This window comes from Dunckerocampus dactyliophorus, chromosome 5 (assembly GCF_027744805.1).
Source record: "Dunckerocampus dactyliophorus isolate RoL2022-P2 chromosome 5, RoL_Ddac_1.1, whole genome shotgun sequence".
In the NCBI taxonomy this organism is placed as follows: Eukaryota; Metazoa; Chordata; class Actinopteri; order Syngnathiformes; family Syngnathidae; genus Dunckerocampus; species Dunckerocampus dactyliophorus.
The window spans coordinates 5,742,931-5,758,434 of NC_072823.1; the positions used below are offsets into that span (position 1 = coordinate 5,742,931).

The window sequence follows — 15,504 nt, forward strand, 5'->3', positions numbered from 1 at the left end:
TTTCTTACATTACTGTGACAAAATGTTCCTGCTTCACAACAACTGCTGAAGGGACCTGGAGAGCCCCGAAGCAGGGACTGCCAGGTGCAGCAGGTGTAGCCACGGGCAGACCCATTCTTTGTTCAACCTGTGCTGATTTACGCTGGTCCAATATTTGGTGAAAGATTACATTACTAAGGCATTTGTGTATATTATATGTACTGTATATGAGTGTATGGGAGCAAGAAAAAGCATTATCCTGAAGTATGAGTCGCACCAATATAAATGTCTTAAAAAAAACAGAAATATCCTAACAAGGCTTCTTCAGTGTCAGAATTCACTCGGGGAAGGTAGAAAAACAAGCACATAATACGCTCTTTGTGGAAAAGAAATCCATATTCATGACTGTAAAAACACCGTTTTAAAAGGAAGGAAAATGCTAGACTAAAATTAGAGATGTAATCATACAAAAGGATGAGCACTGTGTGCTTATCACTAATGTGCTCCTTAAGTGCTTTGTGTTTTTATGACACAAGAAGACGGAAAGGTTGGAAACAGCTAAGGTGTTACTCAGCCAGGATGATATTTATCACTTTGTCAGTCTTCCAGTTCAAGAACTTCTTCTAAATCTTTGAGCAAGCACTGTCTCTGGATGCCGCCTCCATTATGCTCTCATCTCAAAAACAGAGACAAAGTCTTCATCATAGGAAATGCATGATTCAAGCAGAACGAAAAAAACAATTAATAATTGATCAGATTTCTTTTGCAGCTTTACAGGTCACAGGAACCATCGAGAAACAGGGCTACAGAGAAAGGACAAGGAATAAGCACTTTGTGAGGCTGCAGTATTTCAATGGCTTGCCTCTGGGCTGAATGGGATGCTGTTGCCATGGGGACATGGCCCCCCTCTAGCTCCATGTGAGACTGATGAGCAGGTGCAGGACTACTCCACAAAAGCAAGATCCTGATTAGTAAAGCAGTAAGGCTTTCAGTGGTGACACAAACACTGCAAAGCTCAAATAATGAGCCCTCAGTACTCACGCAGTAGCAAGGTAGTTAAAACTTGCATCAAGCAATGGATTTGATTTCAATATCCAGACATATATTTTAAGAAATTAGGAGAATTTAGGCTATACAGTATATTATTGCGCCTATATAAACCTGAATATCAAGTTTTGACCAATTTTGAAGCAAATCAATATTGAAAAGAGGATTTTGTCAATGGCACTTGACAATATACACACGGCGTACCTGAACGCTGCTGTTGCCCACGCTGGTGGCTCTCTTCACACGTCTGACTAATCCCATGGCCTCCCCAAGTAACATGGCCACTCTGCGCTCAATGTTGGCTTGGAAAGTCCTCTGTCCCACTTCACTGTCCAACACTCCGAGAACAACTATCAATAAACAGCACAAACAAGATAGATACTGTATATGTACAGTAGGGACGCTCCAATCAGTGTTGTATTGTAGATATTGGCCAAGGGCCCCTGACAAATAGGTAATTATTAAAAAATAACCTTTTGGGTGGATAATCTTTTTTTTTTGGCCTTTATTTGTGTGAAACTTTTTTTGTACTATTTGACACAAATCTGTATTTAATTTGATGCATGTTTTGGAGTATTGTAATACAACTACATGGGAAATAAATTGTTCAATAATGTATTATTTTAGTTCAAGATAACAAATTTAACAGAATAAAATAATACAAATAAATATCTTGATTAAATAGAAATCTGCCCTACTTAACTTAAAACAGAATAAATTGTCCAGAATGCAGGGGTCTCCAACCTTCATCACTATTAGAGATGTCAACTCTGTTTTTGAATTGTACACTACTTTATTTACCAAGGAGATATTCACTCAAACAGTGTGACCATCGTCTTTATGCTAATTTATGCTAATTTTTCATTATATAAAAGGTATAAAGTTTGAATTGAACAATTATATATGAGTATGAGTTATATATGAGTTGAAGCAAATATTGTTTGACCCTTTGGTGAGCTACTCAAAGTCAGCAACAACAACAGTATCACCATCATAAGACTGGACACATGATGTGTGTACGCTCACTAAACAACCACACACAAATAGTGTTTTATAGATAAGACATAATTAGTATAATGACAACAAGAGAGCAAAATTGTTTAGCGCATTGCTTGTTTGTTTTAAAAACAAAATGTTACTGTGGTAAAAAGTCACATTTGGAGTCCGAAGACGAGAAGCGAGGCAGATAATTCTAGCTAGCTAACTAACTATCGGCTGCCAGTGACAGCTAGGCATTGCGTGTACAGAAAATTGAAAGAAAAGTCAAACACCAATAGGTTTGCCAAGGGAGTGATCAAACACGCTGGCATCGATTAGCGTAGCCTGTGTCAAGCTGTCAAACTGAATCCATGAGGTTTTACGGGACAGTGCGAGTGTTGATTTTGTGATTGGCTTCATTGGCATATGTCGTTTTTTACGGAAATCGTCTGATATTGATCGGTGGCTGATCGTTCGGACCGTCTCTGATGTACATTATATGTTTCATCCAAATGTTGATGGAGAGATCATCATATTTAACTTAAACCATCATACCTGTTCTCACCCAGGAGGAGCGAAGGAACTGGCTTGTGTTCAACTCTGGATAATGGAAAGCTTTTGAAGAGGAACAAATCATAACATGTCATGGCATAAAGTTTACATAAGCGAGATCACTGGGTTATGCACATAAATGAAAATTCTCACGCTCAGCAATCTGCAAGACAGGGAAGCCCATGTAATAGCTGAATTCCACCTTGGCGAGCTTCATAAGAGCATTGCTGACCTCTGACCCCATTAGATAGCCTTTGGAGTTGTGCACAGTGAAGGTGATGTCCACCGGATACCTCCACAGTCGTTGTTGATTTTCAGGGGCAGTCATGGTAATATTTATAATCTGCAGCAAAATTAGATAACCGTGTTCACTGATGAGATCAGGCAACTATATGGCAAAATATTAAAATTCCAATTAAATTAAGTTTCTTGGAAATGCTTGTCACTCTGTGAAAGAGTTAGCTCAATGCTTTCAGTGATCAGAAAGTAGGGCATTAAATTGGGCAGTTTAGCCGAGAGCAGCACTTATTTAGTTATTCATGAAAAGTTTCCATGCTGAAACAAATTCCTAAATAAATCATAACACATAACAGCGAACAATACACAAGCTAAATCACTACTTACACTAAATAAGCCATTTCAAAATAAAAATGCCAGATCCTTTAATCCTCAGAAACTAGAGCATGAACTCCAGTACCAAAGAGAAAAGTATGAATGGGGCTTTACTGTCAAATAAGATCATCGTAATACTCCAAAATACAACCTTTGTGATGCATTGAAAAGGTAATAAATCATGGTAAAGCGTTTAAACTGGATTTTTTTTTTTTTTAGTAGAGTGGGGTTTAAACACTTAAATGAGCGCCTCGAACCTCGCTATTTACCTATCTGCTGTTACATTGTGAATAACACTATACTCCAGATGCTCAAGGAAGTAAATGTGTTGGGTTTTTTTCATATCTACTGTTGTTGATTATTGTTCTCTGTTTGAGTAATTTCACTTGATCAAGCATTTTGTAACATTCTACATTACAAAATAAGTAATACAAATATGTAGGATTTGTGCTGATGTTGGCTTGATATCGGTATCGGCCAATATTCAAGGCTATAATATCAATATCGGATCGGATGTCAAAAAGTTGTATCGGTACACCACTAACATTGGGGGGAAAAAAAGTCAACAAAAACGTGACATAAATATCATGGTTTTATTGAGCGGCTCTGGTGTGAACTGTAATTGCAGTGTACAAAATGATCCGCAGTGGGAGTCATTATTGATGTTCTGTTTGCAAAATATGCACACAATTTCTGTCCCCCAGCGGGGGAATGACAGAAAATAATAGAGAACCACTGGTCTTGGTCAACTTACCTGCACTGTGAAATTGGCTGATGCCTTGGTGCGCCGACGCACTTCCGTAAAGGCCATGGTGAGACCTCTCTCAATACTCTCACTGAAGTTGCAAAACCGCACATCAATATGACCGGGAACAAACTGCAACACTGCACAAAGGGAAATAAATAATTAACTAAAAGAAAGCATGTAAGCAAATTAGTTTATATTTGAATCATTGACAGCTGATTCACCTGTGTGGACTTGATATTTATTGTCTGGTATAACCCAGTTGGGAGACACGGACAGGAAGCGGCGTCCTGACCGTCGTAAGGCATTGACGACAGAAATGGCTGTGTACACAACTGGACCCGATACTACCCGAAACACAAACTTTGGTGGTAGTTCTATAACCTTGACAGACAGGAAAGAAACGTTAAAGGAAAACTGCATTTTTTGGGGAATTTTGCCCATCATCCACAATCCTTATGTGAGACATGAACAAACATGTCTTTCTCTTTTCTGTGCGTTCTAAGATATAAAAACAGCTAAAAAGAGGCAATTTAATGCACCTAATGTGACACATCCATCCCGCCTACGAAGGCCGCCATTAAAATATCTCCCCTCCAACAACGTTTTACTGTATATCCATATTGTAACCATGTACTAACTGGTACATTCATGATAATATGTAATACCTACAGTATTATGCCGTATTTTGGTCCTTTTGAGCATTACCAGAACGTCCGTCCTGGACGCATTGATTTCACATAGCAACGTAGAAACGAACGCTACACCGAGCGTTAACTTTATCAAACTCAAAAACACAGTGGTAGTGGGAAGTGGCAGCAGCTCCAATATGTAGCGTTAACTTTCGGTAGTGGCCTGACACGTTGTGAGCACGGCGCTATGAACTAGTGTGTGGTGAAGCAAGTCGCTAGCTGGCTAGTAGCTAGCCGGTGTGGTGTGGCGAGGTGTCAATACGCCAGTTCTTTGGCATAACAATGTTGATAACGATAATAATAATGTCACTGTAGCTTGGTTAACATGCAGGTCACAGTATGTAAATGGAGCGTTGTTGAGGGTTTTGGAGGTTTTTTCAGAAAGCTTTATTGGGGGAATAGTTGCATCCCATTACATGCAAGCATTAGCTGCCTCTTTTTAGTTTAGTTTTTATATCTTTAGAATGCACAGAAAAGACAAAGACATGTTCACGTCTCACATAAGGATTGTGGATGATGGGCAAAATTCCAAAAAATGTGCAGTTTTCCTTTAATATTTTACAGCATTAAGTGTCATGTGGCAGCCACGACAGAACTGAAGTTATTGTGAGTAAAAATACAGTAATTACTAGAAAACCAATAATAACTCAACTGTAGAAATCAATGTACCTGTATCTCGACCGATTTGTTGAATTCCTGTTTCAGGATCTCCCCGACTTGAAATTTGGCATATCCAACAGTGACCCCCGAGGGAAAACCTTTATGGTAAAGTGTAAACAGATTTATAATCTGATTTTTCATATATTACATGGTGATTCACTGCATTATACATCCTCCTAACTGTTCTAGAATATATTTTATTCCACAAAGTCTCCACACATTATAATAAAAGGACAACAGCGGGCTTACCAATTTTAATGAAATGCTTAGGCTTCTCAAGGTTGCAGAGGTACTGTCTGGATGTGAGAGTGGTATTCTGCCTCTCACCACTTGTGACAGGGGTAACATTGACAGCAATTCCAGTTGTTTCTTGATGAAAACTTGTGTTGGCATTGGGAGACGTGGGTATGGGCTGGGTGGTATTAGCGTCACTGTTGGTTGGGATCAAGGTCATTGTGGCTGGATTGTCAAATTTATCTGTAGTCACCCCCTGATCACCCAACATGACAGGGGGCACCAAAGTGCCATTAGATGAAATTGAAGTGAAAACTTGCTCAGTTGTAATGGATGGGTGTTCCGTAGGACTTGAGGAGGAGGCTGCTGTTGCAGTTAATACAGGAGTAGAGTGTATGGTACTTTGTGGGAAGGATTCTGTGACAAACCATTGGACATCAGTCAGAGAGAGGGAAGACACGACATCATCCGGCCAAAAATCTGTAGGGCTGGGGAGTATAACTGAAGAACTGTGCAGGCCAACAGTACGAGTACCTGCAAACCAATCTGTGGTAAATATCTGAGTGGGCCAGATGGTGGAAGATGGTTCAAGAAAGGAGGTAGTGACAATGGAATGGTCCAAAAAAAGCTTTGAGACATTAAAAAGCTCAGTTATTTTGCTATGTGGCTCAAAGCCCGACGAATCACTATAGGAGTCTACCTCTGTAACTTTTGTATCATTGGCGATGCTGTTGGTGGGTGTAGTGTCTGATGTACTGATGGGCACCACCGTGATGTTCCCTCTTTGTTCAGCTTCACTCCCTGAGCCAGTGCTCTCCTTAGTGAGCTGAGTGGTGTAATATTCCAAGCTGTTCATGTCAGGTAAGAGGACATCTGTTGGCTGAATGCTGTACGTATCTGACCAATCTACGTCTGATGCTTCTACTATCTCACTGCTAATAGTAGGAGTAACTTCCAGTGTGTAATGAACTGTGGCATGAAAGGAGGAAAAAGAGGAGGGAACAATAGGTGTCAGAGGTAAATGTGTGACACTTGCTGTCATTAGGCTTGAAGTTGGCAGGATATGAAGATGATGCAAGGATGAAAAAGATGTGCCCACTCTAGAAGGGAAGGCTGTGTCATATTTTTCTGTATTGTCCTCTTGATCGTATGTGTCAGGAACTTTGGTGACCAAAGAGTAGTCCTCTTCTTCTGGACTTAAGAATGCCATTGTCTCCAAGTAATCTCCAGACCCCCAGTCAAAGTCCATGGTATTGGAGGGATAAAAGTCCTCTGGGGGAGCCTCAGTTGGTTCAGACGAAGGTGATGTAAGGTGGAGGCCGATTAAAGGCACATGGTAGCTAGGAGCTAGAATCTCGTGTGAGTTGGGTAGAATAGTTTCTGGTTTATTCTCTTGCATTAGGGCACCACTAGGCCTCAGCTGGTTCACATGCTGAATTTTACTAGAATTCTTTACAGGCAGCTCACGATCCAGTAAGACATGATCTAAAATATAAGCTTCGTCTGATGGAGAGTCACTAAAATCCAGTGTCTCAAGAGGCAGTGAGGAAGCTGTTGTGAGGATTTTTTCAGATTCACTGTTTTGTGCATCTTTAGCTACTTCCTTTAACAAACTAAGCTGTGACACTGTTGATCTTTTGAACGCTGAGGGTCTTGATAAATTTGACTGAGGTTGCATCTGAGATGCTGAAAGAGATCCCAAGACCAGCTGAGAGTGATGTATAGATGGCAAAAGAGGCTGTGGTTCTTTTACATCAAGGCCAATTGGTGTGAAGGATTCATGTTGCAATTCAGGAATGAGTTGTTGAGTGCCAGGAGTGTTTAGGTCCTCAAAGGCAGTGGTATGAGAAGTTGGTGAGGGTGATAATGATAATCTTCTTGGACTTGAAATATCATCAAGAAATTCCTCAGCATGGTGTGTAGAGCCAAAGAGAGACACATCTACAGAGAAGCAAAGGGAAGCTTTTTAGTGTCCATGACCAGAAGAACAATGATGATGGTTAGTAAGTAAAACTGGCACTCAATGACCTTTTGTAACATAAATAACAATAGTGTATAGCCCTTTACTGTGGTGGCCTTCAGATTCGGTTTCAGATCAGTCATTGTTGATGCATGATTCAGAGACTGCTAACTATTTTTGAAATACCAAGCTACTTTTAATATATCTAAAACTGTGGGAATAACTCATCTGTGATGTTATCAAACATTGGCTACTTGGTTAGCTTATGGAATGTGTTACAGACTTAATTATCACCATTCTGCCAATATTCTTTTGTACACGTTCACACTCGCAGTAAAAATCATGAAGGCTGAACTCTTGTCTAATGGTCAGTTTGCTACACTGACCACATTTTAAATCCATTAATCTCGAAGGAAATGGCAGAAATCAGAGGCTAATATGCTTTTTTGAATACAAACATTTTGAATGAGCATACTAGACTACACTTGTAAAACAAATAAAAAGTTGAAAGCAAAAAAGTTAAAAAGCTTTTCTTATTCAGTTTTGACCTTCAAACACTGAACATTGTGCGTGAACTCACCATATTATATATACAGAATGAATGAATGAGTGTTGTATGTCATTTTGGATGCCATGGCTTTTTAGTAATGCAGTCAACAGCAAAACATCTTATTAAATTTTAGTTCCAATGGAAGTTGTCAAACTCAGAGTTATACTCCCTTTCAAATCCATCCATCCATCCAACTTGTTATGATTTTCCGAGGTTGGGTCGCCGGGGGCAGCAGCCTAAGCAGGGAAGCCGAGACTTCCCTTTCCCCTGCTACTACGTCCAGCTCTTCCCGGCAAATCTCGAGGCATTCCCAAGCCAGTTGACAGACATAGTTTCTCCAACGTGTCCTGGGTCTTCCCAGGGGCCTCCTATCGGTCGGATGTGCCCTCAACACCTTCCCAGGGAGGTGTCCGGGAGGCACCTTGACCAGATGCCCGAGCCACATCATCTGGCTCCTCTCAATGCCCTGGCTGCGGCTATAAATTCTGTCCATGAAAGTTATGAACAAAATCGGTGACAAAGGACAGCCCTGGAGGAGTCCAATCCTCAATGGAAACGAGTCAGAATTATTGCAGGCAATGCAGACCAAGCTCTTGACAGTGGTCACACAGGGAACAAACCACCATTTGGCAGTACCCAATACTCCTGGAGTACTCCCCACTAGATTCCTCGAGGAAGACAGTCAAATCCCTTCTCTAAGTGCACAAAACAAATGTAGAATTGTCGGGCAAACTCCCATGCACCCTCAAGGAGGGTGTCGAGAGTGTAGAAACAAATCAAATTAAATCTGTGTAGAAAATATGAAACATTCATATTACAGATAGGCACTCCATTCAGAAGAGTTCCTTGTCTGATTGTCTGAAAAATGTAATGTGATGTGTTTTTAAACAATACCCCTTTAGCTAAAAATAAATGAAATCTTTCCAAAAATAACAAAAAAAGTCAAGCACAAATGTGTTATATAAAATATGTAACACATTAATGATCTACTCTACATATTAACGGTTAATGATTTGTAACACCATTTGAGTTACAGTAACATTTGCACTGATGCTTCATATGGTTTTACATCTAAAACTGCTACAGTTATTAAAAATGAATTAAGACCTTGCGATTTGACAGCAGCTAAGCACGGAGTAACAGAGTGAAGCTAGAACCACGGCTGACATTACAGTAGAAAAAACCTGACAAAGGTCTTGAAGGATAAGTAGATCTGCCACCTGGCCCCCGAAACATGAGTGTGAGGACACATGAGTTACACTTGGCTGGTCAGCCATTATTAGATCAACAATATCTGTAAAACAAAGCACAGAGGCCTGTGCAGATGACACCGATTAAACAATAGTAAGGCATTAAGTTCGTAATATTTCTTCATTATTACATTCAACTGCTGCTTATTATTCTCATTGGTGTGATACCAAATGCGGCATAATTTGGGTTGTCTGTCTGTTTGTTGTCTTGGCACATTATAGATGCCCTGGATTTTTCCATTTTCAAAAACCACACAGCACATTTCCACTCGAAAGAGGAGCAAAAACAGCCAGCTGAAGTTGGTGTCGACCAGAGAACCATCGATAGGTGATAACTAATTTTCCACCCAACTCGGAAAAGGCGCTGTTATGTCACCGTAACAGCACACTTCATTACTGATGATTGAAAGCTAGCGGGTGCGAATTTGGCTGAGCTGTTCAATAATGTTGCAGAGGCATGTTGATTTCTTGTGGCCTATTCATTTGTATTTTTGTATTATTTGTGAATAAGGGCAGCCTAGTTTTTTTGGTTATTCATAATATACTGAAGTCTGCAAGCATTATTCGCGTATGAGAGCTGCTCGTACAGTAATCTATATTTTGCATGAAAGCTGTACTTGACTTTGCCATGCAGCAAAAATATTATTTTTGTCAGATGTTATATTAGATGTTGGTTATTGAGAATATGCTGAAGTTTGTACATGCTATTTTCTACATGCTGCTATTGGTGCAATTTACTTTTCCTGCTGGTTCTGTAAAATGGAAATATGTTGGTAGATGTAACCTTCCAATGATAAAATAATGGAAGTAAATTAATCTATTTCATGTTTATTTTAATTGTGGCTCATTACAAATATGCTTTGTTTTAGTGGTACACAGTGAGTATAAAGGAATTATCTATTAAAATTATAAAAAAAATTACACATAAAAAAATTGACAAACTATTGATCACAAAAAAGATGCATCGATAATCGTTTTATCATCGCATCGCAGGCCTCTGAATCGTAATTGCATCAAATCGTGAGGTGGCCAGAGACTCCCACTCCTACATTAGGGTTCCTGAATAAATTGTGGTTCACAGTCAAAGTCCTACCAAGTTACTAAGTGTTATTTGATCAAGATTCTGACTCAAATCAATGAAAATGTCATGTATGTTTATATTTTCGTATATTGAAGAGTATCACACTGCACTTAGTGGTTCCCTGGCGGTCTAAGAGCCTGATACTGCGGCCAACTGCTCAGCATATTCTCATTCATCCCATAATGAAGCACATGCCTAAAAATGTGGAACAGTCTCATTAGTCTGACAACACTGAAGAATTAATGCCATGGGGTTTTAATTTATTCATGGTATGAAGAATAATGAGATTCCATTTTCATTCATCTAGCCTTGATCCTTCATATGACACATTTATAAATAACTTTCTATATTCACTACGTAAAAGTTCAATTTGGCTACATAAACGTAAAAGTGTGAGAAGGGACAGCTTCATATAGTTCTCCGCTATATAAGGTATGTGTATTTCAAAAGGAACCGGGCTGTTAATTTTCTGTTGTTTTTTAAATAATATTTGTTGTTTGTTTTTGTTGTTTAATATAAAGATGGCTATTTAAAATATACAATATTTCTGCATGTGCAGCATGTAGTGTTTTGCCTGTGGGGAATTTTCTGGCATCACGGATGAGGTTGGCTGTGGTGTGGTAGAGATAAGGCATAGACAAAAAGTATTCTACCATGCACACAAGCCATGTATGAGGCACAACCAAAAATGGCAAGACAACTGCTAATGGATGAGTAAGTGGAATATTGATGGCAATCATTTTTGGCCAGCAGCTATTATGATCAGTGGGCAAACCGGCTGTCAAAAATAGTCTAGCCTAACCTATGCTACATACAGATGTAATTCATTCTGTACAAATCTGCATTAGCTTGACATTTTTGCAAAGAGTGTATTCAAGAATAATCGAGTAAAATGGTAGTCTGTGTTTCTTTGTTCCTCCTACAATGACAGCGCTGTCAAAAAGACTCTCAGTATTGCAAAAACCTTAAAACTTGGGGTCTTCAGTTTGGGGACTGGAAGTTTGGGATTTGTGACTTGAGGTTGGAGGTATGTATTGGGTTGATACATCGTATTGAGCATTATCAAGCTCACTACCAATTTTTAGTAAAAACTGTCTTGCACAAATGGTTCTAAAAACTACTCAAGCGAATGCCACAAAATTCCTGAGAAACCATAAAATGTTGGCATGGATTTCGATAAAGTGGCACATCTAGCGGTTCCTTCACTAATACGATTTGGTAGAGGTGTGTAGCACTTGTTGAAAGAACTAAAATGTAATACTTTCTTCCTTGCTCATGCTCTACCTATTCAGAGCTCTTGAGTGCAGGGGGGTTGAAATATAACAGCTACTTCAGTGAATCAATATTACAAAAGGCTTGTTTGCCTCTCATGGGTGCCCAGCCCTGAATAAAGAGCTGACCTGATAATGCTCGCATGTAGACGGTACTTTTGTGACGTCTAGAATTGAATCAAAGAAAACACCCCTCCCCTTGTCTCTCTTCCCTCCGTCCTCCAAATGGACCAATATAAAAAAGGAACGATCTGAATCAGTCACAGAGGGAAATGTTTGGGCAACAAGAATGGCAGCAGTGTTTGAACACTGTGGAAGGGCAAAAAATGTGTTTTAATAAAAGAACCAGGCCAAAAATATTTTTTTCAGCACTGAAAAAACTACAGACAAAAACATTTGCAAGATATGTTTGGAAAGATGGTATTTCTGGTATTTCTCCATTTAGAGACTGTAGCTGATGGTGCGCAGACGAATCCATCTTTGAATTTGGCTTATGGTCGTTTATGTTCAGATATCACAGAACTTTATGTTCTTTTTTGCATGTGTGGCCAACATGCTAACCACTAGGCCACCGTGTGGACCAGTTATTGACCATATAAATAATATATCCACCCCCATCTTAATAATTATCCAACCCTCAACATTAAAATACCATCAACACAAATGAGCATAACATTCGTGTTAACATGAGCAGTGGAGACGTGGGTTTATTTAATATGAAGTTCATATTTTTAATTGTTAAAAGGAGATCGTGAAGACCTGGGTTCGAATCTCTGTTGAGCATTTCTGTGTGGAGTTGCATGTTCTCCCTGTGCGTGCGTGGTTTCTCTCCGGGTACTCCGTTTTCCTCCCACATTAATTGGCGACTCTAAATTGTCCATAGGTATGAATGTGAGTGTGAAAGGTTGTTTGTCTATATGTGCCATGCAATTGGCTGGCAACCAGTCCAGTGTGTACCCTGCCTGTCGCCCAAAGTCAGCCAGGATAGGCTCCAGCATACCCCTGCGACCCTAATGAAGAGAAGCCGCAGAGAAAATGGATGGATAAATCTGTGGTTACTGACTAGTTGTTTAGGTAGTGGCCAAACTGGCAGGTCGTGATACGTCTGCGCCCAGCAGATGTGCTAGTTTAATTTAGTTAAACTTCTTTTGCTAGTTAATTTGATTTTAAACACGAGTTGTTCACAATTGATCGTTTTTCATGGGAAATATGAGGTGTGTCCCTGATCTTTCAGATTTTAATGCATCAGGGACACAATGCGTGCTTAGCAACATCGCTGACATTAGATGCTAAGATTGCAACCTGAGAATTCAAATATAGAACACAGCATGCTTGGCAGACTGCATATTGTAGAGACCCAATGGGGTGTGTACTTAAAAAAGAAGGGAGAGAAACAATGATTTTTGATAATTAATGGTAGCAAACTACGAGCCCACACATGGTTCTGTTTTTAGCTGTGCCTCTTGCGTGACTGGTTCTTTGCAGTTGGCAGGAGCTGCTTCATTATTCTGAGTGCAGTTGGACAGTGGGACACGGCTGAGTTGACACATATTTGTCAAGGTAAAGTTTTGAAAGCAAGAAGATCGTACTTGTTTTTAACCAGTTGGGCTCAGTTCGATGATGCTCTTCACATACAGTAAGCAGCAGAACAAGTCACTAGGTTATGTTTTGTAGTTGAGAACATCTATGGTGAACGATCTCAATAGCATGATTGGGTCACAAATAAGACTAGGAACATGACTGAAGTGCTTTGTTTACTTTGACTTAAACAGAAATGTGACCCTTGTTTTTTTTTAAGTGAACAGATAGAGGGGGAGTCTAAAAAAGAGGGAAGTGACGTAGACAAACTCAGAAGGAGGTTTTCTATTTTTTTTTCTAGACTTGAAATAGTTGCAAAAGCATTTGCAGTTAAGGGTTTATAAAATCAGTAAATGAAATGAAGTGAAAAGCTATATATTTTTATATTAACCTTTGTCTGACCATATCAGTTATTTATCACAGCAGCGTTTCCCATACATTTATTTATGGCAGCCCACAACGAGTAAATTTGGACCACCATGAATAACTTGTTTGCCCTCACTCATAAGCACATTATTATGGGACTGTTACACTGAAATGAGGCAAAAATAAGGTCTGAGACCACTTTCGTGACAGCGTTATCCTTGATCTTAGATTATTACCTGCAGAGACGACGGTGAGCATCTAGCTAAATGTTCTGGTCAAAACACTTGAAAGTCTGTTTGTATAACAAGTGCTTGAAGGTGATATTGTGCAAGTAACAAAAGATCATATCCAAAAATAACTCCTACAATAACTCAAACAAACACACCCCTCTATCAATCTTCTTCCGCTTGTCCAAGGTCGGTTCACAGGGGCCGCAGCCTAAGCAAGGAAGCCCAGACTTCCCTCTCCCCAGATACTTTGTCCAGCTCTTGCCGGCAGATCCTGATGTGTTCCCAGGCCAGTTGAGAGACAGTGTCTCTCTCAAACGTGTCCTGGGTCTTCCCCGAGGCCTCCTACTGGTCGGACTTGCCCCAAACACCTCCATTGGGAAGCTGAAAGGCATCCTGACCAGATGACTGTGCCACCTCAACTGGCTCCTCTCAATGTGGAGCATAAGCGGTTCTACTCCCAGATGACAGTGCTTTTCACCTTATCTCGAAGGGAGAGGCCAGCCTTTTGGTTACCATCCAAGGCTCACAAGGAAGGAACGTAGATTGTACAAAACGTAAATTGCACAAAAAGCACAACTACACGACACACACGTAACACATTATTTGAAATATAATTAGCCTTACAAGCACAACACTCTTAGGATTTATGAACTCTGTTAATCAGTTCCTCAGAGGGTTTCGTGGCTGTAATGCGATATTAGAAACAAAGTGACAAAGACTAGAAACTACAGTGCCATTCCTGCACTGAGACAAGACCACACACCCAAAATGTGTGGTATCCCCTCAGTTTTTAAGTGAGTTCTGATTTTCTCCAAATGACAGAAAGGCCGACGTGTAACAAGAGAAGCCCAGAGGACTGGGCCACTCAGCGTCCTCCTACACTGCCTCGGTTTTAAGTACTTCTCCAGTTTTTAGTCCATGTCCTGTTTACCGTGTTACGTCACAGTCTCCCTTTAGAGGAAACAGTCAATATTAATCACATCAGTCCCTTCCACAGAAATACTATTTATACACATTTCGAAGACATACTTCTGTTTAAGTGTCTCAAATAAACTATTATTTTCAATATTTACTCACAAGAGACTAGGCTGAGGGCTCTGTTTGCGCTGATAAGCACAAAACTACTAATAACAAGTTGCAGTTGAGATGAGTTCAGCACAATACGCTCTCAATGCTGCCCTCTGCATTGCACATGTTCACTGAAACGAGATAAAACAGTTAAGCACCATATTTCATTCATAATGTGACGTCAAGCTGAAGGAGCGTCACTGCGCCTCCACCTCACACACTCACACTCTGCTAGACACAACATCTTACTGGCCTTTTGAGTGCGTTAGGACCTGGAGTTTGGCTTTTTATGGGTTCTAGGCATCGATCTGACACTGGCCCCCTGCTCTAATGAATAATGAATGGCCATGTTGTCATCTCACATGGATCCAATTTCACTGCACTGGTAATTAGTTTGGTCTTCCCCGGCCTGCAGCGCTGTGGGCTGATCTTGCCAGCTACAGAACCAGGGAGCCCAAATGGCACAGCAACTTTGAAAAGGTCTTGGAAGTGAAAAGTAAAGGAAGAGAGCTATTTTCTCAAGATAGATGACGAGAAAGTAGACGGGGAAAGTGACACACATATAGAAAGGAAATTGCTGTGTCATGTCAGGTCTGGAAGAACAATTAAATCCAACGTGCCATGCCCGATTTGACCTAGAAACTGTAAAGT

At 40.1% G+C, this 15,504-nt stretch overlaps 1 protein-coding gene across 4 annotated transcripts in view; it reads right to left on the bottom strand.

Moving 5' to 3' along the window:
• Nucleotides 1–15,504, bottom strand: part of si:ch211-1e14.1 (UPF0606 protein KIAA1549) — a 39,258-nt gene that overhangs the window by 19,732 nt on the left and 4,022 nt on the right. For all 4 annotated transcript variants that reach the window (XM_054777193.1, XM_054777195.1, XM_054777194.1 and 1 more), the window contains exons 3-9: nt 5,515–7,440; nt 5,275–5,363; nt 4,138–4,297; nt 3,923–4,053; nt 2,710–2,899; nt 2,560–2,619; nt 1,231–1,376 (exon numbers count right to left, since the gene is read on the bottom strand). In XM_054777193.1, the coding sequence (XP_054633168.1) occupies nt 1,231–1,376; nt 2,560–2,619; nt 2,710–2,899; nt 3,923–4,053; nt 4,138–4,297; nt 5,275–5,363; nt 5,515–7,440 (2,702 nt within the window). The remainder of the gene's footprint in view (nt 1–1,230; nt 1,377–2,559; nt 2,620–2,709; nt 2,900–3,922; nt 4,054–4,137; nt 4,298–5,274; nt 5,364–5,514; nt 7,441–15,504) is intronic.